The following is a 26,978-nucleotide window of genomic DNA, read 5'->3' as shown; positions in this document are numbered from 1 at the left end:
AAAGCATAGTTTGGCCTATACATCATTTAACTAATTTTCTATCTGGATTTAAAACAAATCCCACATACTGCTTTTTTTGTTGTTTTTTTGTTTTTTGTTTTGCGGTACGCGGGCCTCTCACTGTTGTGGCCTCTCCCGTTGCGGAGCACAGGCTCCGGACGCTCAGGCTCAGCGGCCATGGCTCACGGGCCCAGCCGCTCCACGGCATGTGGGATCTTCCCGGACCGGGGCACGAACCCGTGTCCCCTGCATCGGCAGGCGGACTCTCAACCACTGCGCCACCAGGGAAGCCCCCACATACTGCTTTTAATAGTGGGGTGCCACTCCATTCTCTCACCACTACCTCCACAAAGTAACCACTAAGTGAAATTGCTCTGCAGCACTTACTTTGGGCAATGGTTCTCAAATTTGAGTGCATCAGAATCACCTGGAGGACTTGTTAGACCAGGTTGCTGGCTTTCACCTCCCGAGGCTCTGAGTAGGTATGTGTGGGGCCAGGTAATTTGCATTTGTAACAGGTTCCAAGGTGATGCTGATGCTGCTGTTTGGGAATCATATGTTGAAAACCACTGACTTTTGGAAAATCCTTGTTTTTGAAGTCTGAGGACAGGCTACAATGTGAAAAAAAAATCCCAGTAGATTCATTTTGTTTTCTATTTGGGGGCAAATACTTGTCAACCGCTAAATAGTTACTCCTGATACTAGAAATTGTTGCATGCAAATTATTTTGTTAAACGTCAGTGACTTCTTTATTTTATAATGGTTAATGAAGGCTACAAATTTAGAATCAGGTTTTATATAAAAGACACCAGTTAATATATTTGTAAAAATAGCTCAGATCCATTAAGGTTTATGATTATATTTGGTAACAGGATTTTTTTACAACTGAAATAACATTTCTCCTGAACAGAATATTTGGTAAACATTGATACTTGATTAAAAGATAGCTTACATCGTTTCTGTAAGTTAAAATTGTTCTGAAAAAGATGTATTGCCCAATGATAAAATATTTTGAAACAAAGAAAAAAAAAAATCAAAACCAAGAATCACTTGCATTTTCCCTAGCCCAAGGGTAGCATCATCTCATTTAATTACCAGAGACATTATCCTTTCTTTGCACCTACCTGCACTCCCCAACATCGAGTCCTTTAACAAGTCTTGTTGACTGTCTCTAAAACATCTCCCCAATCCATCTACGTTCTCCTTCCTCATTGTACCAGACCTTTTTTTTACCTAAATGTTTTAACAGCTTTCAAAGTAAAATTAGTTCTTAGAGCAGCCAGGGCAGTTTTTTAAAAACATGTACCAGACAGTGTTACTCCCTTTCTTAAAACTTTCCAGTAGCTTCACACTGCCTTAGAAAAAAATCCAGTTTCTTGATTTGGGCCATAAAGTGCTACATGATCTGGCTTGTCCTCACCTTGTGCTACTTCCCACCTCACACACCATGCATGAATATGCCAAGCTATCACCAACTGCTTCCTCTTCCTAGAATGTCCCTCCCTCCATCTTTGCATGGCTGGCTTCTTCTTGATATTCAGGTCTTAGTTTAAATGTTCATCTCAAAGCTGTCTTTCCTTACCACCTTAATCTTTTTTTTTTTTTCCAATTGAGGTATAATTGACAGTGTTTGTATATATTGCAAAATGATCACAGTAAGGATGTCTAGTAAACATCCATCACCATACATAGTTACAAAGTTTTTTTCTTGTGATTAGAAATTTTAAGATCTGCTCTTAGCAACTTTCAGATATGCAATATGGTATTAATAACTGTAGTCACCATGCTGTACATTATATTCCCATGACTTATATTTATTTTGTAACTATAAATTTGTACCTTTTGATCACCTTACCACTTTGTCACCAATTCATTCTGTTATATCATCCTCTTTTAATTTTGTTACATAAGATATTATTTTCTGAAGTTTTCATTATTGTTGATTAAAAATTTTTTTCCTTCCTCAACTGGAATAAGCTCCATGAAAATAGAGATATTGAATATTACCACTGTTTCTTAGCACCTAGAAACAGTAAGACATTGTAGTAGGTGCTAAATAAATATTCAGATGAATGAATACAATTAAAGAAGTTAAGTTAAAAATAACCTTGACATATTATATTAAATATTTCCACAGGTTATTGTGGCAACCTAAAAAGCAATTGCTCAACAGCTTTGGAAAACCTTATCATGTAGATATAAGAATGTACTTCTGTTCCAGTGGTTCCCTCTGCCTATAAGAAGCAATTCTAAGCTTTTCACAATCTGGGACCCAGACTACCTTTTTAGCTTTCTTTTCTCTTTCATACCCTCATCTCAACACAAACTCCTGTTCTTTTTATCACTGGCCTACTTACTCTTCTGGAACATGCAACGTGCTTCCTAGTATATATGAAATGTCACCCCATCTCAGTGAAACCTTCCCTGTCGAACAGGAGAATTAACTGCTGCTTTTTTGTCCATGTTCCCCTTACTTGGACTGTTCTAGCACTTAATGAGTATATTCTGACCTTATTCTGTGTGTCTGACATTTCTGCTCGAAGGTGTGCATTCTCTGAGAGCAGGGACTATAAATTTCCCATCTATTCATTGTCCCTGTATTGTAGCAGGCTCTGGAAACAGACCTCATTTCAAATCCCAACAAATTACTAACCTTTCTAAGCCTCAGTTTCCTCAACTGCGAAAATGAGGCTAGCAGTAATACCCTAGTAAGATTGCCATAAGAAATAAATATGGTAATGTATATAAGAGCATTTAGCATAGAGCCAGACATAGAGTATGTACACATTAATTACCAGCCGCTGTTCATAATCACTGTTGAATGAAAGAAGTGAATTGATTGGCTTTTATCATGTAATGTTTCCGAACAAGGTGAGTTCTCTTTTTGGCCCTAAATGAAGTGTAGTTATTGAGGGTTAGGGCTGGGCAAAAATTTGGGATGGGAGGCTAAACATGAGGGGGAATGTACTGTTGTGTATATTTAAGACCAAAGCAAACCCCACGGTCCCCCTGAAATCTCAGACTTCTCTGCTGTATGTTCCAATGGCATTTATCTGAGTGGTATCTTTCTGGCTTACTCATATTTTTATCTTGTTTCTTTGTTGACTGTATGAATTTGTCCTGTCTACTTACAAATTCAGTAGATTCTTTAGTTCTTTCAGGAACAGGATCTTGTTTTCTTCTGTGTTGGTTTATTCATTTCATTCAGATGGTTGGTTGATTTCACAGCAGTAGTGTTGAGCACCCGTAGGCATTGAGTGGTGCACAGGGTAAACACAGTCTGCCGCCCTCTGGGTCCTGGCCGAGCTATAAATGTAAAGGACAGTATTGGTATTGTCCTGACTGAAACTGGGACCAGGTACCCAAGCTTAGGTGTAGGTAGTAAGAGGGTACTGGGTTGAATACTGACTTGAGGGATTTGGATTTAATCTTGTAAAAAGCTGGCAAAGCCAGGAATTATTTTATTTAGGATCCTCGTAGAAAAGTGACCGTTGTATCTTAAGAAGATGTAGTAAAGTGATTGAAGCTTATCAGTCTGATATTGTTCACTGTGCTTATCATCTGGAAAAATATAAACGTTCCCATTCACTGATAGGCACTAATAACCCTAGTGAAGACTTAGATGCAAATAAAACATTTGAGTGATATTAAAATGTTAAATATGTACTTACTGTGTTTAATAATCCTTGCCACACATTAGCCAAAAATGATGCAATCTCTAGAGAGCAGGAAAAGAAATACACAATTTGAGCTTGCCTGCTCAATGAATGCATCCTGATTCAACTGGCAGATACTACAGACTAATTGCTTACAAGATGATTGTAAGGTCTTCCAGTAGCTGGCTCTCACTGCCATCAGGCAAACAGCTTAGAGGGAGACAAACAGTTGCCTCATACAGCCATCCCTGGTAACATCTTCAGGAATGAACAGGTGCTTTCTTCTTTCAGCTGTGCTTTTCTCCCTGCTTTCATCTTAAAATGATGGACTTTCTCCACCAAGTGATCCTTTCCCATCTGTGATCTCCCCTCCTGTAGAATTGGACACTCCTTACTGATATCGATATAATGAAGCACAATTACATGATATTCTTTCTGAATGGGCCTAATGATCATGAGGCTGTTCATTTCTCAAGGGTGCCACAGTTTTGCCTGCCATTGTGGTTGTTTTAGACATCCCCTGGTTTTACTTTGACTGTGATTGTTTTTGTTTAAGCACTGAACGAGATGGAAGACATGGTTCCAGAAGATGGAGAGGTGACGGCTGAGAGTGAGCATGAGGCTCCAGCTCACAGTCAGGCAGTTATTCCTGTGGACGTCGACGAGGAACAAGCAGGTAAGTGTGTGACTTCCCACGTTCATGGTTCTGAAAACTAGGCCTGACTCTAATGAAGAAAGTAAAACACTGAGAATGATTATTTTTTTCAACATTACAGCTAATGATGTGTTACATGCTGCTTATTTTTGACAAGGCCTGTATTACATTTTGATGTTCTTCTTGCTGCGCATGTGTATACATATCTTATTAAAGCTTGGTTTTGATTTTTTTGTAACTGTGGCAGCAACTCCTCTTTCTATATTGGTGTACACATGAGCATATTTGTGTGTGTGTGTGTGTGTGTGTGTAGAGTAAGCAAGCACTCAAATTACAGCTAGGAAAATAAACACCCTGATTAAATATTCTGCTTGTCCTCTCCCTTCATTTTGGTGGGGAGAAGGAGCAGTGGAGAGGTTGATTTGATTTAATAAACAGACCAAGATCTAGTCTCAGTTTGCCATTGGGTCACTTACGGCAGGCTAAGAGTCACAGAGTACATAAAGATTACCTAATATAATCTTTCATCTTTACAGATGGGGAAACTAATATTCTTTCAAAAGTTTGAATGATTTACTCAAGACCTCTCGGCTATTGATCAAAGGACAGAATTGAGATGAGAACTCAAGTTTTCTCACTCCTGGTCTGTTCAAATGCTACCTTGTCTTTGAATTGAACATATTCTTTAACTACTCTTGTTTTAAGTGTCTTACAGATGCAGTCACTTATTCAACAAGTATTTTATTGAGTGCCTACTCTGTGCCAGGCATTGTACAGTGTGACAGGAAAAAGACAGGGAAGGTTCCTTGGAGCTTACATTTTATTGATGAAGCAGATATCAGTCACTTGTCAGAGAAAAGTGGGTTGTAAGAGCTGAAGGTTTACAATGTGTAATGCCAAGTAGATAAAACATTTTTGACATAAACAGAATCAAATAAGCAAACTGTAACATGCATCTAGCCTATCAGGAACATGTCTGTGACATCCAATGCATTAGACCTATACTTAATTAAAGAATGCAGAGTTCTCAACTAGTCCCATAGGTGTCAGAGGCTCATCTTCATTTGCTTTGCTTTCATTCATACATTTGCAAAATTAGGAAAATATCCAGCCTATTTTTTAAATGATTATTATGACTCTTGTTTTGATGATTTTTAGGATGATTATGTGACTCTTTCACACAGTGAAGATCCTGAAGGGAGATGCCATATGCTCTTCTACTTTAATTTTCCTTTAGAGATATATAATGTTGGGTGGTATATTAATCACACTTCATGTTTACTTTAGAATTAAAGTGTTTTCACAGTGTCTCATCCAAGTATATGCTCATTAAAATGAGTGATCAGGGAGGCTGCATAGAGCCAAAGCATCTCCGTGAGCCCAGATCCCTGGAAACAGTACTTTGAGTGAGACCCTCCGTTGGGCAAAAAGTGACTGTTATGCCTGTGCTCTTTCTTTTAGGACCCAGCGGTCTTCAGCGTGTAGTAAAACCAACCCCAATTACTGTGCATGACTCAGAGAGTGACGATGAGGAAGACAGTCTAGAACTCCAAGAAGTCTGGATTCCTAAGAATGGTGCCCGGCGTTTCTCTGAGCGTGAAGAAAAAACCGGAGAGTCTGTACAGTCTAGGGAATTATCAGGTGAGAGACTGTGTCTTACTCTGACCTGTTAGTGAGAGTCACCATGAGAACAGACACACTGGCCTTTATATAATGGTGTCCCTGTGGTGCAGTTAACATATCCTTACAAAATGTGACAGGAGGCAAGAAAGGCAGCAGCCCAAGCAAGAGAGGAAAATCTGGGTGGTGTTATATCAAGGGCAGGTGCAGCACAATAAGAATATTGTGGAATTGGGGCTCAGGGAAGAGAAGATGTGAGGATTGTCAGTCCCACAGTGGAGGCTTTAGGAAGTTGTGGCATCAGAGTATCAGGGAGCAGCAAGGGGCCTGTGCGTCACATAAAAGATGACAACTGAGTCATGCAGAGCAGTGAAAAACAACCATTCCCCAGTTGGTAAACTGTCCAGTTGTGTTTAGTGAATGTTGGTGGCTAGTTTGGTGCTTGAGGAAGTCCTAAAGTATGTTCTTAACAATCCCTTGTCTCCCTTTAAATCCAGTCAACAACCTTCTGCCATTTGCCTCACCAAGAAACTGTAATTCTCTTAACTTTTAGGTTTATACTTCTTTCCTTGTCTTCCCTTCTGTTTCCCAGAACCATATGCTTACCACTTTCTGCAAAGGATGAGGTTTTTTAAAATTGTCTACTTATTTTTCCTTGGGTACCCTACTCATTAATGTATCTGAATGTTTAGTATACATTTGTATACATGTAACACTGAACCTGAAATGTATACACACTTCAGTGTATGGTAAGCTCAGTTCTTTAGACTTGGAATAACTTACTAACCACTGACTGATCACTCAATTCTCATTTTATTCCTTTAAGAAACTCAGATATCTTTACACTGTGATTGAAAGAGCTTTAATGGACACTGAAATTTAGGAAAAGTAATGTGACCAGCTGACTAACCTGATGTTTCCTAGAAAGTTTAGTTTCTGAATTTAGAAACCAGATCTTCTGTCAGCCAGACAAAACATTTAAGTATTCCTTTGTATATTCGTTGAGGCTTACTGTGCCCCAGGTACTGTGTTAGGTGCTGTGAGGGGTGAGATGAATAAGTCTTGATATCTCTCTCTCTTTCTCTCTCTCTCTGTGTCCCCCTCTCTCACTGTCTCTCTTTCTCTCTCTCTCTCTCTGTAGTCTGGCTGAAGAGTCAGGTCAGAAACGTAGATAACAATATTACAGGGCATATACTGCACTTGCTTTGGGGTGGGGTGCAGAAGAGATTGGACGGAGGTCCAAAGCAGAAGGATTGATGAGAGTAAAGGCTCCAAGGTAATAAGGCAGGGGTATATTCAAAGAAAAGTTTGGACTGGGGCGTAGAATGTTTATAGAGAAGACAAGAATGGAAAGTTAGTTTTCAGGTAGGTCACAGTAAGCCTTGAAGGCTGAGCTAAGGAGTGTGAACCAGGTAGGCACTAGGGAGCCATAGAGAACTCTTGACCAGTTGAGTGATGTGGTCACCATTTATACCTTAGGAAAATTAGTGTACATTGTTTCCTGTTCCAGATTTACTCTTGCCTTTTGTCCAGAATTTGTACTGAAATCTTTTCTTTTCCTCGGGCCGTTCTTCTTTTTCTGTAAGCAGTAAGTGGAAAAGGCAAGACTCCACTTCGAAAGAGGTACAACTCCCATCAGATGGGCCAGTCGAAGCAGTTTCCCCTCGAGGAAAGCAGCTGTGAGAAAGGCTGTCAGGTCACCAGTGAGCAGATCAAAGCCGATATGAAAGCAGCTAGGGATATTCCCGAAAAGAAAACACACAAGGATGTTTCTCCCAGCTGCAGCAGCACCACCGCCAGCACAGTGGGGAACTCCAGCTCGCACAGCACTGCTGCTCACAGCCCCGGCTTTGTAAGGACGGTGAACGGCAGCGGCCCTTCCGAGCCTAGCCCTACAGAAGTGGATGTGTCCAGGCAGTGCGTCTGCTCCCCCGGTGGGTCAGAGGACTCTGAGGCCATGGAGGAGGGAGATGCAGAGAGCTCTGTCTGCCCCAGATGCTGCTGTCACAGGCCCCAGGAACCCCAAAGGAGAACTAGCAGGTGTTCTGATGAGGAACGTCCTTCAACCAGCCGAGCCTGTGTTGTGAATGGCCCGGATGGTACGAGATCCGCCTTTTCCTTTAGGACTCTGCCACCAGGGGGGTCTTCAGGCCCAGCACATGATGAGAGGACTAATGGGAGTGGCTCTGGGGCTACAGGTGAGGACAGGAGGGGGAGCTCCCAGCCTGAGAGCTGTGACGTGCAGTCTCATGAAGACTACCCTCGGAGGCCCCTAACAAGGGCCAGGAGCAGACTCTCCCATGTACCGCTGGTATCTGAGTCAGGTATGACAACGCTGCCAGGATTAGCTACTGCAGGTTAGGACTTGAGAAGGGCATTTGCTCCTTCCATAAGTTTTCTTACATAAAGCCAGTTGGGCAAATTGATTGCTACGTTGGGGTTCCGCGCTCATACAGATTTTGAGCTCACTTTCAGCGACGGGGTGGGGGTGGGAAGCGGGGGTGGCATGTAAAACAGCTTGTAAAATACCCGCCAGGAGAGGCGCAGAGAGTTAAGCTTCTGATAAGAGTGCGACTGGGTGTGTGTACTGACCTTAAGTACAGTGCCAGTCCCACGTCTCACTCCCAGCATGTAAACTCTGCTCCCGTCCCACACTGCAGAGGCTTAACTCCTAGTGCAGTTTTAAAACCTTAGCTGAAAGGTAAGGACTGGAAGTCGCTGGGCCTGGGGGGGCCCAGCGTGCGGGTGCCCCCCCTCTACCTGCCTCTGTGGCATTGAGTAATTTTTCCCAAAGGCTAGTTTTGCTGCCAGTTAGGCTTGCCAGGAGAAAAGCAGGTAAGTAAGTAGTTTAGCTGAGAAATGTTTTGGTGAAGATATCCTCAAGACACATATATGTATATAATTTCATTAATAACATTTAGGTGTATGCTGAGGCATGGGGTTCGGCGGGGGTAAGCACATTCTTTAATTATAATCCTGTTTATATTTCTGATCTTAGTTTTAAATAATCTCTCCTGTCTTTATTAAGTCATGAATACCTGTCAATGAATAATAATACATTTTATTTTCTCTAACCCTTACTCAATTTAAAAATCTTAAAATCAGCACCCAGTACATAGAGTTCCTTTTTATCTACTATTGCAATCAATAGAGCTGATTGAATCATGTGGAGCTAAACCAACAAAAACAAGCTTTCATAAGATAAATAGGAGATATTGATTAATTATGTGCTAATTATCATAGTAGCCTAAGCTCATATTAAAGTATATGAGTTTTATTTGCAGATTTTATTATGCTTTGCAAACATCAGTTCTGCCATGATGAAAATACTTTTCCCAGCTTGAATTTTAAATGGCTTATCTCTTTCTTTATACGTAACATAGCATTTACCATTTTAACCATTTTGAAGTATATAGTTCATTGGCATTAGGTACATTCACATTGTTGTGGGACCATCACCACTATCTATCTCAACTTTTTCATCTTCCCACACTTAAAGTCTGTATCCATTAAACAGAAACACCTCATTATGACACCCTTTGTTGCATGGTTTTTCATATTTGTTAAGTCAGATCTGCATGTTTACTTTTGTGATTTCATTGGTTTTTATGCCGTGGAAAGCCTTCCCTACACCTGGCTCAGATAATTGTTCACATCTTCTCATTCTTTTATTCATTTATTTGTTTATCTTAGTTTAGTTCTTTATCTTAATCTGTGGGAACTAATTTTATTTTTTATTACAAATTGTCACCAAGTTGTCTCAATACTATTTATGGACATCCATCCATATGTCATTTTGAAATGCTCTTTTATCATGCACTTTGACCATACTGTGGTTTATCTCTGGGCATGCTGTCCTGTTCCAGCGTTCTGTCTTCTTTCATTACTCTTTCGCAAAATTTCCTTGGCTACACATGCACTTATCATTTATTTTTATAGTTTTATTTTATAATAATTTTATCAAGTTCCAGAAACAAATCTTCTTGTGTTTTGTTTGCAATTCCTTTACATTGATTGACTGAAAAGATAAGTGTCATTTGTACAGCATTGAGTCTTCCTATTTAGGGACTATTTTGTCTTACGTGTCTTGGTAAAGTTTTATAGTTGTTACTGTTTTGGTGGGTTTTGTTTTGTTTTTGTTTTTAACGTGGGTCCTTCACATTAACCATATTGGGAGGAGGGGGGTTAACTTCTTCTTTGCCTTATGTTCTGCTATTCCCTTTGTCATTTTCTTCTGACTTGTTTCATGACCAGAACCTTTTCTTAGGTTAAATAATTTCCTAGAATTTTTTAAAATTCATTTATGTAGTGCTTTTTACTTTTTAAGATTAATTATATCTGTTGTCTTAATGATTTTTTTTTCCAATTTGAGAAGACTTCTAATGTATGTAGCTAATGTGTGTATATGGTAGGTAAATTACTTGCTAATATTTTTAAACAATAAAAATGTCCATTTACTTTCAGTAACAACTTTTCTGGAGAAATGTCAAACTGCTGATTTTTAAATTATCCAGGTCTCTTTTGGAAAGAAGAACAGTTATTTGGGTGGCTTTCAACTTGTTATTTTTAATCTAGCATGTTTTTGATATCTGTTGGCCGTTCTGCTTTAAAAGTTTTAAGCAGGTAAATCCAAACTAATAAAGGAACAAACTTGATTGTTATGGATTTTTTTTAATCCCTTCAAAGAAAATATTTGAGTTTTTAATTTGGTTTTTGATTTACGGCCTTACATAGTGTTAAAACCGTGTTAGAAGTAGTTATTTGTCTTGTGATTTCCTGTTTTGGGAATAAATGCCTGTAAGTTGTTCTTTTTACCCTCATTGTATAATACTTTATAAAATAAATATCACAAAAATAACTAATTGGATTGTCAAAGAATAGCACTTAAGATGAATATGATATGGTTCTCATGAATACTGACCTCTTTCCTTGACACCCCATGACTGGATTGGTCTGCTTTTCTGTGTTTCTGTAGCATCTTTGCTAATGTCAACTACACCGTGTGTTGTAATTCCGTGTTTTAATGTCTATTTTTCCAGTAGACTATGAGCTCCATGAGGTCAGGGACAGTGTCTGCTTGTTCACCATTATATTCCCAGCTTCTAGCACAATGTCTTACATGGTATGGGGCTCAGTGAATAATTGTGAACTTAATAAGTGGTAGGAGCCATCATATGAGGTATGTTGATGCTGGTGGATGTATGAAATCATTAAGGAATCTCCCTAAACAAAGATTTACTGTCCCTAATAAACAGAGGGAGACATAAGGAAATAACAAACACAATGAACTCTCTTTTCTTTTTACATTGGGAAGCATTTGTTTTTCAAGATTATCTACATATAAAGTGTGACTTAGTCTTATAAACTTTTCTTAGAAAACAAACTGCCAGTTTGGGTACTCAGGAGAGCAGGAAATTTAACTTTGAACCCCATATTCTGATCAGTTAAGGAGTAGGGGAAGGAAGCAATCCATGAAGGTGAGAGGCTGAAAGTTGGAGCATAGAAGGAGAATGCTAATAGAAGATTCTTACTTGAACACAGTGATGAAGGAATGGAAACACCTGTTTTTGTTTGTCTTCATTTTGTGGTACTGGGAGAGGGAACCAGGACCTATTATTGGTTGTAACAGGAGTATTAATTTTGGCTGTTGTATGAAATGGTGGCTGCTGTTAGAAGATTCCTTGTCAGTGAAGATGGATTGTTCATGAAGCTCCTTCAGGAATACTGTGGAAGGTGGCCTTCAGTGGGTCACCTAGATCAGTAGTTTTCTCTTCCAGAAACCCAGTGTTTTGCTTGGGTTCAGGGTCCTTGGAGGAAGTTTGATGGATAAAACTCTTGGGCTCCCTTTTAGGCTTCAACCAAATTAGCTGCTTTCAATTGTTTTGCATAATAAGATTTCACAAAGATTTCGAATGGAGGAGGAAAGGGTTCTGGTGTATTGAAAAAAAAGAAAAAACAAACAAACACTTGAACTAGATCTCTAGAGTCCCTAACTCCAAGCCTTTGGGAATTTGCAATATTTGTACCTCGTTTCCCTATCTTTCTTTGTAATCATGTTTGAAGTGAGCGAGTTAACCAAGTGGTAACCCTGTAATCTAGTAGTAGTAGCAGTGTGCAGTATGGTGGGATTTAATTCGTAAAGGTCAACCTTTTTTCATTCAATATATGCTCTGCTACACAGTAAAATGAAGACAGTGACTTGTAATGTCTTGTCTTGGAATATGTATGTGCTTGTTAAGTTTTTGAGATGAATTTAGAACTTGTATTTAAATAATACCAACATAATATGTGTTTTTATAATTAAACTATAATGTTTCAGAACAGTACTAGTAAATGAATTAGGACCATACTAGGCAGAGTTTGGCGGATAAATAATTGCAGGTTTTCTAGCATACTGATAAATACATTGGCCAACTGTTCTCCCTTCCCATGTCTCATTTTACTTATTTGTAAAATAAAGATAATAATCTATCTCAGAGGGCTGTTAAAAGGATTAGTTGATACAAGTAAAACCCTGAGAAAAGTGCCTGATACACAGTAAGCATTCAGTAAATATTTGCTGTTATTGTTATTACATTGACGTATCTATGATGCATTCATTCATTCAGTGAATGTTGAATGCCAGTTCATTCAATAAATGTTCATTTTAGCTCATTGCTAGTGGCTGACATTGATATGAAGATGAAATGACAATGATGTTGTCTTCAAGGAGCTTTTAGTTTAAATGGAGAAATAAAACACATACAGGGAATTACAGAACCATATATGATGTTTGGGGATACAAGTGCCTTATTAGAATAGGTGGCATTTAAGCTGGACCTTTCAGGGATGGGTAGTATTTCAAAAAGTGAAGTCAAGAAAGGTATTCTGGGCAGAAAAAGCTAAAACAATTAATGGCTTCAGAGGCATTGGCAATGGGAGATGACTAGGATATGGTATGGAATAAAATTGAGAACATTTGGGGCTAAAGCATAGCTCCAAATGTCAGGCATTGAAATGTATTCACTAAGCAGTAGTAGTCAATGCTTTAAAGTTGTTTAGCAGGAAAGTGGTGAGTTTAATCTACCAGTAGTATTTAGGATGGGTTGAGTGCCTAGAGACGAGAATGTTGATTAGACTGTTGGAATGGGCCAGGTGTGAAAAGCACAGTGTTATGTTTGATGTTGATATGTTTGAGACAGCTGAAGGTGATCTTGTTTTGGAAGAGGCAATTGGAAATGGCAGTCTGACTGTATTCCTTTGGGAACCAAGTAGTAGAAGTGAGAGTTTCCTTGGTGGAGTTTATACAAATGCAGTTGAATGTGCTCTCTTTGAAGGAAAGACAGCAAGGCTAAAATTTGGATTTTTCTCTCGCCTTTTTTAGAGGTTGCCAAAACAAAGCCACGTCATGCCATGAAGCGGAAGCGGACAGCAGATAAGTCCACCAGTACCAGTGATCCTGTGATTGAGGATGACCATGTGCAGGTGAAGGAGAAAATCCTTGCTTAACCTTTTGGTCCAGCCAAGTTCCTGAATAATGTAAAGGAACTAAAGTTCCCATCTTTACATAGTTTCTTTGCCCTAAAGAGAAGAGACTGGTAGAAGTTGCTTCTCACTTGTGCCAGTGAAAACACTTAAGCTTTTAAAAAAAAAAAAAAAGAAAGAAAGAAAGTACAGGAAGATACATCTTTTAAATTTTTCTTCTTGTAGGTCCTTGTATTAAAATCCAAAAATCTTGTTGGAGTCACTATGACCAACTGTGGAATCACAGATCTAGTGCTGAAAGACTGTCCCAAGATGATGTTTATCCATGGTATGTATTTAGGCCCATGTCATACAAGAGCATCATGATTGAGTTTAAAGAATTAAAGTCTCATAAATACTACAGTAACATTACTATATTACTTTTTCAAAAGAATCATTATTAGATTTTTCTAATTCTGTCCTCATTCTGTAGTTCTCAACTAATTATTCCATCGTATTTACAAGGGACCATGTGCAGAGACTTAGTTCATCTTTTAATACATAGCCTCTCCTCCAGTTTCCTCCAAATGACAATTACAACCTGATCTGACAGAGGTTAAATTAACAGCATATATGGGCTTTGGAGTCAAGTAGACCTCACCTTGAATCCTGTCTTTGCTATTTTCTAGCTGTGTGATGCTGGACATGTTTTATGTATGTTTTGGGAGGAGGGGGGAATAGTGACTGAGCTGTAAGTGCTTAACTGTGCTGGATTTGATTGATATCATCAATCATAACCTCAATTCATGGCACATTATCCTTAGTCCAAGCCCCACATTTCTTTTCAGTCCCAGTTCTCCCTCATTGCCAATCCCATCGGCTCCCATCATCTATAGTCAGGTATTTAATATATGTCCTTTCAGTCTATCTTTCATGTCTTTTTTTATAGACATATTTGTCTTTGAACAAATAATAGGGTATTATTTTGTGTGAGTTTTTAAAATTTTAGATACATAATATGTCTCATACATGATCTGTTTATTTTTCCATTATTACTCAAATTTATATTTTTGATACCTATCCATATAAAATTATGAAGAACTGACTTGTTCCTTGCCTTGTTCAGTTTATATATATTCTGCACACACGTGTGTATATGTGGATGTATGTACCTACACATAAACACAGTAGAGGGTCTGACCTCTAGTAAAAGCCCGGTAAATGTTCATTTGTATTAGTATGGCAAAAAAATATTTAGGGGCTTTCTATTTTTTGCACTTCTCCAATACTGGTAGTAAACAAAACAAGGAAATCCTTACCAAACATTTTGTCATAAACTAGGAAAATCCCAAAAAGGAGAGATAAAACTGAAATTTAAGCACTACCTCTCTCTTGAATTCTAGAAGACTCCAGACATGGGGACCCCAAACCCCGTGTTCACCCTTACAAGGTGGTACTTTATCTCATGTTGACGTGTCCCCCTAAAACGGAACGGGGGTCCTTCAAAAGCTCAGAGATCATAGCAGCAGCAGAGCCCAGACTAGCATAAGAGCTTTCAGTGTGTCAGCACTCTACTCTCTGAGGCCTGAGACTCTACCTTCGGACTCTGCTGGTTGACTTCTCATTCCTGTCTCTATTCTGAGCTCTCTGAGAATCTGACTGGTTTTCACCTCTGCACTTGACTTTGATGATTCTCTCTATATCTTCTCTAACATTAGTGGTGGATCACATGGCCTCAGGCCCAATCTTTTCTCCTTAAACCAAACTTTTTAGCTCAGCTTATTGTAGGACAGAAGATCTAGATAAGAAGCTCAGTCCCTAGACACCCACTGATGTATGGGTTGTCTGTTAACGGTGGATGAGATGACTAAATGAGATTAGAACTGACCTTAGCCAAGTCTGGTTTTACAGCAGGGAACCACTGAACCTTTATCGCCATCTAGTCCTCTCTTCCCTCTTTTCCCGTCCCCAACACTGCTTCCTCTTCCTCCTGCTGTCTCGCAGGAGAAAATGAGTCTGAAAGGCATAAGACTTGGTCAGTGTTCAAACATCAAAATTACAGGGCTAGATTGCTCAGTAAGATGATGACATTTGGATCAAGGGTGTTATAGAACATGTCTTTATGAAATGTTAAAAAGGTCAGGCATGTTGGCCTTATGGATAGAATATCTTTGATCTGATCTGTCTCTTGAGTTGGACCAGGTTGAAATCTATGGTAAAAACTGGATCAGATTGAAATGTGAGATTAAAAAAAGGAAGGGGATATTTTTCTGAAGTTGTTATATCACAATTACTTTTCTCTATAACCTCAATATTTTGTATGTTAAACGGGAAGAATATTTAATCACGTTTCAGACCAGCACTTTCAACAGAACTTTTTGCAGTGATGGAAATGTTCCATATCTGTACTGTTCGATATGGTAACCACTGGGCTACTTGTGACTGTTGAACATTTGAACTGTGACTAGTGTGTGAGGAACTAAATTGTTAATTTTATTACATTTCAGTTAATTTAAATTTAAATAGCTACAGGTGGCTAGTGGCTACCACATTGGACTGTACAACTTTAGACCAAAGTATCCAAATATTTCTGGGGCTTTTTTTTTTTTTTTTTTAAGGTTCTGGTTTTATACTTGAGGTAAGAATTAAAATCAACACTGCTCATTCCTATGGGTGAATGTAAGATAACGTATGTGAATTATCCCAGGAACCATTACCCATAAAATTGTATAATTCAGTAGTTGCTGTCATTCATTCTCTTCAATATGTATTTCCTAAACAATTCCTATATTTAGGCAGCTCATTCTCTGGAACTTGAATTTCTTGCCAGTAACATCTTAGATAGGAAAAGGTATCTCCCTTCTAGCATGAGGGTGACTGCCTTCTTTTGAACAGGACAGAATCATATTTTCAAGTCATTTTGATGACTGTCAGTTGTCCTTTGCACTAGCACTTGACCTATGTTAAAGATGTTTACACCTGCAATATTTTATGCTAATAAAAAGTATGTCAGTCCTCCACAGAGGATTCCATATAGGTTATACGTTGCTCTATTATTTTGTATAAATTATTTGTAGAGCTTACCATTGTTTTCATTTTGTAGCTACCAGGTGCAGGGTACTGAAACATTTAAAAGTAGAAAATGCACCAATTGTCAACCGATTTGACTATGCACAATGCAAGAAACTGAATATGGATCAGGTACTAGACCAGATACTAAGGATGCCTCCTGAGAGAAACCGTATCATATACCTACGCCCCATGCAGCAGGTAATGAGCTCTGCTTCTTTTTGGTGATCACATATTGCAGTGATACTGTTATTTTAGTGTTCAACCTTTTTGAAATCAGAAAGTGTGCCATGCTGAAGGAGAGAAATGTTTCCTCTTCTCCTGCCTGGACCATCCTGTCTTCATTTCTAGGTGCTATACCTCACGCGGGCCGCAGGCAGGCTAGGGACTATTCAGGGAAAAGACAAGCAAGATAACAACAATAGAATCTGTGTTATAAAGGAAGTGGCTGAAGGAACTGGGTATTAGAAAGTACATTATAGAAGATGGAGTGACACTGGCTTCACATGTTTGGAAGTCTGTCCTGTGAGAGGGGGATTAGACTTGTTCTGTGTGATCCCAAGGGATCAAATTAAGATCAAGGGGTGGAAACCTTAAAGAGGCAGTTTTGAGTTTCATATAATGACTGATGGTTGGAAGCAGTCCCAGATGGGCACAAACTGTTGAAGCAAATGAATAATTTGCTGAACCCACAGTAATGATTCTTTAGATTCTACAGAGTTTTGTTAACCAGCCTAGACTACCTTGCCAATCTTCTTCATCAGTGCTTCTCTGATAGATTTTTGTGGGCTTTTAGCAAGTTATACGATGAGGGGAGTTGTTATACAGCAAGTTTTATACTTATTAAAAGTTGCCTGTGGTAAAGAGCACAGACTCTGGTTTCAGACTTCCTGGTTCCAGTTCTGGTTCACTGACCTGTAGCAGATTATTTAACTTCTATGTCTTAGTTTCTTCATCTCTAAAATTAGAAGAATAAAAACCTGCCGTTACTGTGATGGTTAAATTAATACATGTTAAGTGCTAGAACAGTTGCTGGAATGTACTAAGCACTCATGTAATAGTTGCTATTACTATTATCATCATTATAATAGTAAATTTTTTATAATATCTGTGAGATAATGGCTGTTAGGTGAACCTATTGTGGTAAACGTTTCACAATATATGTAAGTCAAACCATCATGCTGAAGATATGGCACGTATATACAATGGAATATTGCTCAGCTATAAAAAGAAACAAAATTGAGTTATTTGTAGTGAGGTAGACAGACCTAGAGTCTGTCATACAGAGTGAAGTCAGTCAGAAAGAGAAAAACAAATACTGTATGCTAACACATATATATGGAATCAAAAAAAAAAAAAAGTTCTGAAAAACCTAGGGGCAGGACAGGAATAAAGATGCACACACAGAGAATGGACTTGAGGACACCGGGAGGGGGAAGGGTAAGCTGGGACAAAGTGAGAGAGTGGCATGGACATATATACACTACCAGATGTAAAACAGCTAGTGGGAAGCAGCCGCATAGCACAGGGAGATCAGCTCAGTGCTTTGTGACCACCTAGAAGGGTGGGATAGGGTGGGTGGGAGGGAGACGCAAGAGGGAGGAGATAATGGGGATATATGTTTATGTACAGCTGATTCACTTTGTTATACAGCAGAAACTAACACACCACTGTAAAGCAATTATACTCCAATAAAGATGTTAAAAAAACCCCAACAACATCATGCTGTATACCTTAAAGGTATACAGTGATGTGTGTCAATTATTTCTCAATAAAACTAGGGGAAAAAAGAGTAACATTGTATGTAAGACTCTGCTTGATGTCAAAAGAAGGTTTAAAGGAAATATGAACCTTTGCAGTCAATGTTTGAACCTGGCCTCAAAAGAATCATTTCAACACACAAATTGCTTGTTGAGTGTTTATAATTTGCTGGGGCTGAAAAATACACAGGACATCATCCTTCTTGAGAAGTTTGCCTTTCCACGAAGGGGGTAGACATATATGTCATTAGGATGACAAAGTGGGATTTCGTAAGTAAAATAGGGATGAGGGCATTCCATGAGAAGAAAGCAATGTGAACAAAGGTTACAAGGGGGCAAGGAAGTGTGTTCTGTCTTTAGGAATGGACAGTAGTCCAGTTAGAATGGGGTATATGGTACTACACATTCACAGTTCTATAGTGCAGTCAAAATTTAAACCTGTAAAGGATGTATTCAGAGGCGGATTGCTGGGATCAGTTACCTGAATCCGGATTCTCTGGTTTAATTCACATTTATATAACAGTGAGATGTAAATTGCTGAGCTTGCTAAACAGTTGAATTTGCTAAGCCTCATTCCTAGCATGGCAAGCTGTGTTCAGGATGGAATGTGACTCTTTGATTTTCAAATCAGCCAGAGAGTTAAAAACTGAGGTCCCAAGGAAAGATTGTTCAAGCCCTAGGAGATAGATTTCTAAGGCATTCTCTTCCTTGGTCCAAAATCCTCTCTCGTGTTTTCCACAGGTGGACACACTAACGTTGGAGCAGAAGCTATTTAGTGGTCCCTACCCCTATCACATCTGTATTATCCATGAATTCAGTAACCCTCCCAATGTCCGGAACAAGGTGCGCATTCGCAGCTGGATGGACACAATAGCAAACATTAACCAGTAAGTTATCTGCAGCCCCTGACGACCTTCTAAGTCAGTTCCCAGAGCAAGGATGCCCAGAAACAACCAATCCTAATTATTTTTTATTTTAAATGATTTCATCTGGGCTTTTCAGGCACTGAAACATGAAATGTAACGTGAAAAAAAAACAAGGGAAATGAGGACTTAAAACTAAAATGCGTACATATATATATATATATATATATATATATATATATATATATATATATATATGTCACTTTTTATTTTCTAACTTATAGAAAAATCACAAGAACAGAGACCGTACATGTACATTTAGTTTCATTCCTTTAGCCTTACAGCATGGAAAAGAGATATTAAAGATCTTAAAACTGTGCTGTTTTACATCATCAGAAAATTGACTTTTTATGCATTTGTTATTTTAATATTTTGAGACCTTCATTAGAATCTAGGCATGACACATTTTGATAGTTCCTTTCTAACCTACATCCCAACATTATTTTCAGTTTTATAATTTTTATTTAATTTTTCTTGTTGCCTCCAGAGAACTCATTAAGTATGAATTCTTCCCTGAAGCCACACGAAGTGAAGATGACTTAAAGAAGTATCCCAAGTACCCATGGGGTAGAGAAATCTATACTTTAGAAGGTGAGCATTTATTTGTAAATGGTTGGAAAGCTAAATAGCTGTTAACTAATTAGATGGAGAGACATGTCTTAGGGAGGATTGGAGTAGGGGCCTAACAATTTGTCAAAATAATGGGAATATTGAATATCTGCAGGTAGCAGGGACCAGATAAATAGTGCTCTCCCTGTATGAGTCTTTACCATCCCTAAAATAATCAGCAGTATTGAAACACAAAAAGTGAAAGAAAATTGAAACTTGCTATACAGTTTGAAAGTTGCAGTGACTTGAGGAAACCTGTGTCAGCCTCTTTATTTTGTGTGTATATTTATGTACACATATATATAAAGGGAAACTGAGGCTTAATGGAAGCAAAGGATGACTAAAATCACATGACTAAATAGTAGCAGAGCTAGAATTGGAATTTATATCTCTGGTGCTGCTTTCAAAATACTAACAGTGTTCGGCCCTATCATTACTTCCACCCCAGTAGCACTGTTGATCTGTCTTCTTTTAGGTGTTGTGGATGGAGCACCGTATTCAATGATTTCTGACTTCCCTTGGTTGAGATCACTACGGGCAGCAGAACCCAACAGCTTTGCCAGATACGATTTTGAGGATGATGAAGAAAGTAATTATGTCCTGACTTGATTTTTATTCTCTAGTTTGACGTTATCCTACGGTGTTAGATACTTAGTATTTTGTCTGAGTTAGGAGCGGCGCAGCTTTTTATCACTTCCCATATATATGTTTTTGCTTTTTGTTATTGTTTGGTTCACCCCTTGCTAAAAAAAAAACAGCTCTAAATGTATACAATAGATAACCAGTTGACTTACTAGGGATATATGAAGGTTGGTGGAAAGGATTCCTTCATACAGATTGTCCTACCTAGATTTTTTTTATTACCTAAATGTTTATAATCTTGTTACTCCTTATTGAAGAATTTGGTCAACTATATTGTTTCAAAACTGTTCCTGTTATACTAATGATTCTGCTACTTATGAACTGCTTCTTGTTGGGTAGCATGTGGGAACTTATGATTTAGGTGTGGTTACTTGATGGGGGAACTTGAAGGAACTCTGGAATATAGTTCTTCTAAGTGTTAGCACCCTTGAATATCCATTTGTAGGAAGTTTTAAAAAATATTTTAGGAGGAAATTGATTTCATAAACTACATGTATATATATATGACTTACCTCTCTGGTACATTTTTCACCTTGGGCCTTTAATCATGTGTGCTCTTTTTGGCATCATACATAGTATATAACCAAACTGCTGGGGACCCATTCCATGAGCTATACATACATCAGTTACACTGCATGAGAGAGTATACAGGCATATCTCATGGACCAGCTAAATCAGAGTGGCTTTCCAAATGATTCTGATAATCTTGTTTCCCCTTTTCTTTCTAATTTCCAAGGCACCATCTATGCTCCTCGAAGGAAAGGGCAGCTGTCTGCAGACATCTGTATGGAAACAATAGGAGAGGAAATTTCAGAGATGCGTCAGATGAAAAAGGGCGTGTTTCAGCGAGTAGTGGCAATTTTTATCCACTATTGTGACGTCAATGGAGAGCCTGTTGAAGATGACTACATTTAACTGGCCCCTCCTCTTTCCAGCTATTCTGGCAGTAAGCTGCTGGGGCCATCCAGCTGCCAGAGAGCTTCACAGAGGCTTGCGGCATGCAGTTGGGAGGCTCCAGCGCATTTTGGTATATAGGAAATGTATAAGGAACATTGAAGTTGTATACAAAGATTTGTACATAGAGGAAATACACAAAGATATTTCCTAAGTACCAACTTTATATCATATGTTTATACAATTTAATTTAAAAATTCATTTTAATGAAGGCAGAGAATTGGAAAGAGTTCATTTTGTTCATTTTTCCAGACTTAGTTCATAAAGTGTCACTTTCTGGCTGAGCCCGTTTACTATATATATATATATATATATATATATATATATATATATATATATATATATATTTTTTTTTTTTTTTTTTGCGGTATGTGGGCCTCTCAGTGCTGTGGCCTCTCCTGCTGTGCAGCACAGGCTCCGGACGCGCAGGCCCAGCGGCCATGGCTCACGGGCCCAGCTGCTCTGCGGCATGTGGGATCCTCCCAGACTGGGGCACGAACCCGCGTCCCCTGCATCGGCAGGCGGACTCCCAACCACTGCGCCACCAGGGAAGCCCCTATATTCTTAATCATCACTGTCACGCCCTTAAATCTGTGCCTTTTTCTTCTCGAGCAGAGCTGTTTGAGTAAACCTGTTGAAGCGTCTTTTTGTCTCTTGTGCTCTTTTTCTGTTACTATTAAAACTCCAACTAAACCCTATGGTCAGAGGTGGCTGTATGTTTGTTTCTGTACAAAATTGTGGTTCTTTTTCCTCTTGGTATTGTAGTTGCCATATTTCTTAAAATGAAGTAAAAAAAAAAAAAGACTCATGGGTTTAAAAAAATAACTGAGTTTGAGGGGGAAATGGAAAAGTTTCCAAAGCATTTCTAGTTATTTATTTCCATATTGTGTATATGCTTTATCTTGAATATAAAAATAAAAATTTATTAAAAACTTTTTTCTTGCCTTGGAACTAAATCCCTCATTTTAAAGAAGAGTAGCAAATACTACACAGAAAAGGAATGTGTAGTTGTGTCTAAGTAAGATTTCAGTGTAGTCTAATCTCTCATCTCTTTTTTTTAAAGTTTTGTGGCTGCAAGATGTTTAACTCACAGACCTCTTTATGACAGAACACTGGGAACAGCAGAATTTCCCCAAATATCTGGTCTTTAGGAGATGGCCTTTCTCCTTTCTCAAGGAGAGAAATTCACCTGATGTATGGCAGTGATAATATGCAGTATCATAGTGTCAGGGGTTAAAGCAAAAAAAGCTTCAGAGCAACACCTGTGTCTGAGGGCTGGCTTTGTCACTTGCTAGCTGAGTGAACTCAACAAATTGCACAAACTGAAGTTCTGTGGAAATATTTTAGAAACTCTTCCCAGATAGAATATGTAATTATGGTCTATAAGGGTCCAACCCCTTCATTTACAGGGGATTAATTGAAACCCAGAGGGAAAATGGCTAACCCACAGTCAGGGGCTGGTTGAGGCCAGGCGGGATAAGAATTCAGTGCCTAATTCCCACCAGGCTGCCTCTACCTTCATCATTAATATTCATAGAAATGCAAGGAGCCAGCCAGTATTTCCTAACAAACACTCACAGTATGAATGATAATCAGTTTCTTTCCTCAAAGTTCTCTGTTTTCTAAGACTTTAAGTTCATCTATTTACATTAGGAAGAACGTTTGGTGCTGCATTCAGCCATCTCTTTATTACCTTGTTTTTAGCTCACCTCTCTTCTAATTAAAAGAGTGTGTTCCACTCTCCAGGTTAAAACTCTGATCACTAAAAGGTGGGAAACAAATTACGGGACATTCTACTAGATATTTCAAAGTAATACAGACCCCCAACTCTCAGCTAAGACTCGATCTAAACCTGTTTTATCACTGTAACCATAACCAAATCATCTAAATAATGTTTTGATTAAGGCCACTAGAGGCCACTGCTCTCTAATTTTTGTTGGTTTGTCTATCTCACTGTCTCAACCTGATCCACTCTAAAATCATTCCAAAGATGCCTAGACTGCAACAACTGAAAAAACAAAACATGATAGATGCATTTGGTAAATGTCTATGGAATGAATGGCTGGACAGTGACTGCCCTACAGCAGCTATCAGCACACTTTTTCTGTGCAGAGCCAGATAGTAAATATTGTAGGCTCAACTATGGCAACCACTCAGCTCTGCTGTTGTAGTATGAAAGCAGCCATAGAGGAAACATCAAGGAATGGGCCTGGCTGTGTTACAATAAAACTATTTTTGGAAACAAATTTGAGTTTCACATAATTTTCACATCACAAAATATCTTTTGTTTTCCAACCACTTAAAAAAGTAAAAACCATTCTTAGTTTACAGACTGGAGGATTTGGCCCCTAGGTTGTCGTTTGCCCACACTTACTTGCCATAGGGAACTGAGTTGTGTCTGGCACATTTTTTAAAGACCTTAAGAAATGTTTCATGGATGGATTACTGAATGTCAAATTTAGAGAGAGAATCGTGTCCCTCTTATGCTGCCAGGTGTGTGAGTCCTAACAATCTAAATAATAACTGGCACCACAATTCTTCCAGGAACTTCATATTTGGAATCAGAAAATCTGGGCTCACATTCTGACTCCCTCAGATGACTACTGGATGACATGGATGGTCATAAGCCCTACTCCGGAGCCTCAGTTTCCTCATCTGTAAAATGGCCCAGACTAACACACCCACCCCACAGGGCAGCTGTGAAGGTCCAATGAGAGCCTTCAGTAAACTGGACGATGAGATGCAAGTGGAGGTAGTATTGCTTCCACCATAATTCCCTTTATTATGAAAGGGTTATCTTTTTTTTTTCTTTTTTTAAACTAATCTTCCTATAACCTTCTGTTCCTTAGACCAGATCCCAGGATGGTAGGAAACAGAGATAGAACTGGTGAGGAAGTAACGATACCGTGAAAGCATTTTTTAAATCGTTTACCAAGTGCTTTCCATATACATCCTCATACCAACACTTTAAAATATGTATGATCATTATGTCCTCCACTTCACTGTTGGGGAACCTAGGGTGTAATAGGTTAAATATCTTGCTTACAAACACAATTCTAAAAAGTAGTGGAAGCCGTCTGACTCTAAAGCCCAAGCAATTGAGCAAAGTGGCTTAGTTCCTCAAAGGGAGGGAGGAGACCATGTGAGGCCCATCTGAGGGCGGGCCTTCCCCACTGGGAAGCTGCCCAGTCAGAGTTCCTGCTGCCACTTCAACTTGAAACAACTCCAGCTGACCTTCGCATGGTTAGTACAGTCCCAAAATATGGAGGCTGCTGATTTTCCGATGCAGGCCTCAAATGACCCACTCAGACACGGGATGCGGTAAAAACATAATAGAAACAACACTGCAAACTATACATGTACCGTATGAAATACGGTACTAAAGAGAGTACGGCAACTAAAGAGAGTGAATAAAAATCACGTATTGATGTGACATGATGTTGAAGGTATACCTTTGCAAAGGCAAGTTGCAGTTATTATATACTGCATCATCTTATTTATATACAAGAACAAACCCAAACCATGTATTTTTATATGTACATTTTGACATATATAAATACACAGAACACATTCTTGAATTATATAAGCCAGGTAATGAGGGCAATTCTTGGGAGGGGAGTGGAACTGAGTTGGTGTCAAGGGGTATTTTGTGGTATCTTTATTATTAGAACTCTTTATAATGGGGGTGGAGTGCATAAATACATTATTTGTATAACCTGTCATTTATATAGTCTAAAAATATATAATTTGCATATTTAGAAATAAAATATTTAGGAGGAAGAAATCACTCCGTGAGGATGGAGTGACCCGAAGTGTTTTCAGCCCTGATTTCTGCCCCCGTATAAGCTCTGTGTCCTTGAGCAAATCACTTTCCCTGACAAAGTCTGTTTCCTTTTCTATAAAATGAAGTCAGTAATCCCTCCCCGCAAGCTGCTGGGAGAGGCTCAGAGATCTTGCTGTGAAAGCGCACAGAAGCTGTAAAGTGCCGAGAAGCCTGCAGTGCTGAGTTGATGGGACGTATGGGAACATGTCCATGTAGTGTTCCAAGTTCCAACTAGAAATGTGAGGAAGTCAAACTGCCTTCCACTGGGGTCCCTCCTGCTGTGGGCAGCCCCAGCGATGGTCTGAAACATAAAAGACTAATCCTCTCTTTGGCTCACACACCTGATTCCCAGGGTTCTTTGCTGGTTACTCAGTGACTCCAGGCTGCTGAATACTGGGAAGACTATGAAAGATCAGTATGGAAGGGCCTTTCCTCCTGATCAATCATCTACCTGAATCCCTGCAATGTTTAAAGATGGACATTGAGGCTCAGAGAGTGAAAGGGAGCAGAAGAAGATACAGAGGGTGTGTGGCAGAGTTTCACTCTGGAGTAGGCATGTCCCAAGTTCCTTTCCAGGTCCCAGGATGACATGGAAGGGAAGTTCTTAGGCAGCATGAGGAAAGGGGCCAGTCTTGGCTTGTTTACTGCTCCCTCCTGGAACAGGGTCTGCCACGTGGATGTGGAGTAAATCAGTCCAGATAAGGAACCGTGTTGCACACGTCTAGGACCGTGGGCTTTAGAGTCAGACTGCTGATGTTCTCATTCCAAACCACACTTCCCAGGTCTATTACCTTGGACTAGTCACCAGATCTCTCAGTGGAGGCGTGCTCATCTGGAAAGCAGGGTAAATTCTGGTACTTATCTTGTAAGAGTTTTATGAGGATTAAATGAGACGATCCATGTAAATAAAGCCCTTAACATAGTACCTGGCAGAAAGGAGCTCATTAAACATTACTTCTCTTATTATTGCTACATTATTACATTATTATTATTATTTTATTATTACCTAAGACATGTTCTGGGGTGAGCTGAAAAAGGAAGGAAAAGGAAAGGAGAAACCTAATCTGCACCGAGTATAAAAGTAGTTAAAAATATAAGCAGTTTCACTTCCTTTCTCTCTATGCTGCCACAATATGTGGAATGCAGCTTTTCATGAAATCACATTAGCTCATAAAGTTTCGGAGTTCTCTCTGGTAAATTCCCTTTCACCTCTTCTCAGCTTAAAGAACCCCTCGTGGGAGGCGGGTGCCCTAACAGCTCTCTGACACTGTCTCCCTTTCAAACTCAGAAGCAGAGAGGAGGCTCTGTGCATTGGCTTCCCATTAGAACTTAATAATCTTGCTTTGTTTTCATTTATTCCTCTCTATGGCTGCTTTCTATTAATGGCAATTCTGAATTTCTATTTGGGGTACTGATACAATGTTTCTTTCTAAAATAAATTTATGTAAGTGAAAACTTGAATTGACTTAAATAAAAAAATTAATAACAGTACAGGCAGGACACACATTTGGTAAAAATCCTTGGGTGACACATGTTGGAACACTCAACAATCCTACCAGCTCAGAGATTTTCTCCATTTTGTAGATGACATAAGTGAAGGAAGTGCTGGTTAAGGCCCAAAGTGACATGGTATCCCAAACTCAAGCCTTCAAATCCATCCCTGATTTGTTTAAATTCAAACCAAATATTTGGCCTCAGTTTTCTAGGCTAGATGGAAAAGAGATTGCAAATTATGACTAGAAGAGGTAAGTGCATTAGTCTTTTTTTTGCACCCTCTAGAGCAGCTATTACAGTAAGGACTTTGTAAGAGTAAAGCAGAGTAAT

At 39.0% G+C, this 26,978-nt stretch overlaps 1 protein-coding gene across 7 annotated transcripts in view; it reads left to right on the top strand.

Annotated features, from left to right (window-relative positions):
- Nucleotides 1–21,648, top strand: part of FBXO38 (F-box protein 38) — a 53,479-nt gene extending 31,831 nt beyond the window's left edge. For 2 of the 7 annotated variants that reach the window (XM_082621161.1, XM_082621162.1), the window contains exons 13-22: nt 4,213–4,332; nt 5,773–5,952; nt 7,518–8,255; nt 13,295–13,395; nt 13,621–13,723; nt 16,478–16,644; nt 18,945–19,090; nt 19,614–19,717; nt 20,211–20,324; nt 21,114–21,648. In XM_082621161.1, the coding sequence (XP_082477287.1) occupies nt 4,213–4,332; nt 5,773–5,952; nt 7,518–8,255; nt 13,295–13,395; nt 13,621–13,723; nt 16,478–16,644; nt 18,945–19,090; nt 19,614–19,717; nt 20,211–20,324; nt 21,114–21,292 (1,952 nt within the window). In that variant the 3' untranslated portion in view covers nt 21,293–21,648. The remainder of the gene's footprint in view (nt 1–4,212; nt 4,333–5,772; nt 5,953–7,517; nt 8,256–13,294; nt 13,396–13,620; nt 13,724–16,477; nt 16,645–18,944; nt 19,091–19,613; nt 19,718–20,210; nt 20,325–21,113) is intronic. The other 5 variants (XM_082621166.1, XM_082621163.1, XM_082621165.1 and 2 more) reach the window with 5 other exon arrangements.
- Nucleotides 21,649–26,978: the final 5,330 nt, after the last annotated feature.

This window comes from Mesoplodon mirus (genome assembly GCF_964341445.2).
Source record: "Mesoplodon mirus genome assembly, chromosome: 5".
Classification (NCBI taxonomy): Eukaryota; Metazoa; Chordata; class Mammalia; order Artiodactyla; family Ziphiidae; genus Mesoplodon; species Mesoplodon mirus.
Note: the sequence above shows the minus strand (reverse complement) of the source record. Positions and strands in the feature narration are given on the sequence as shown.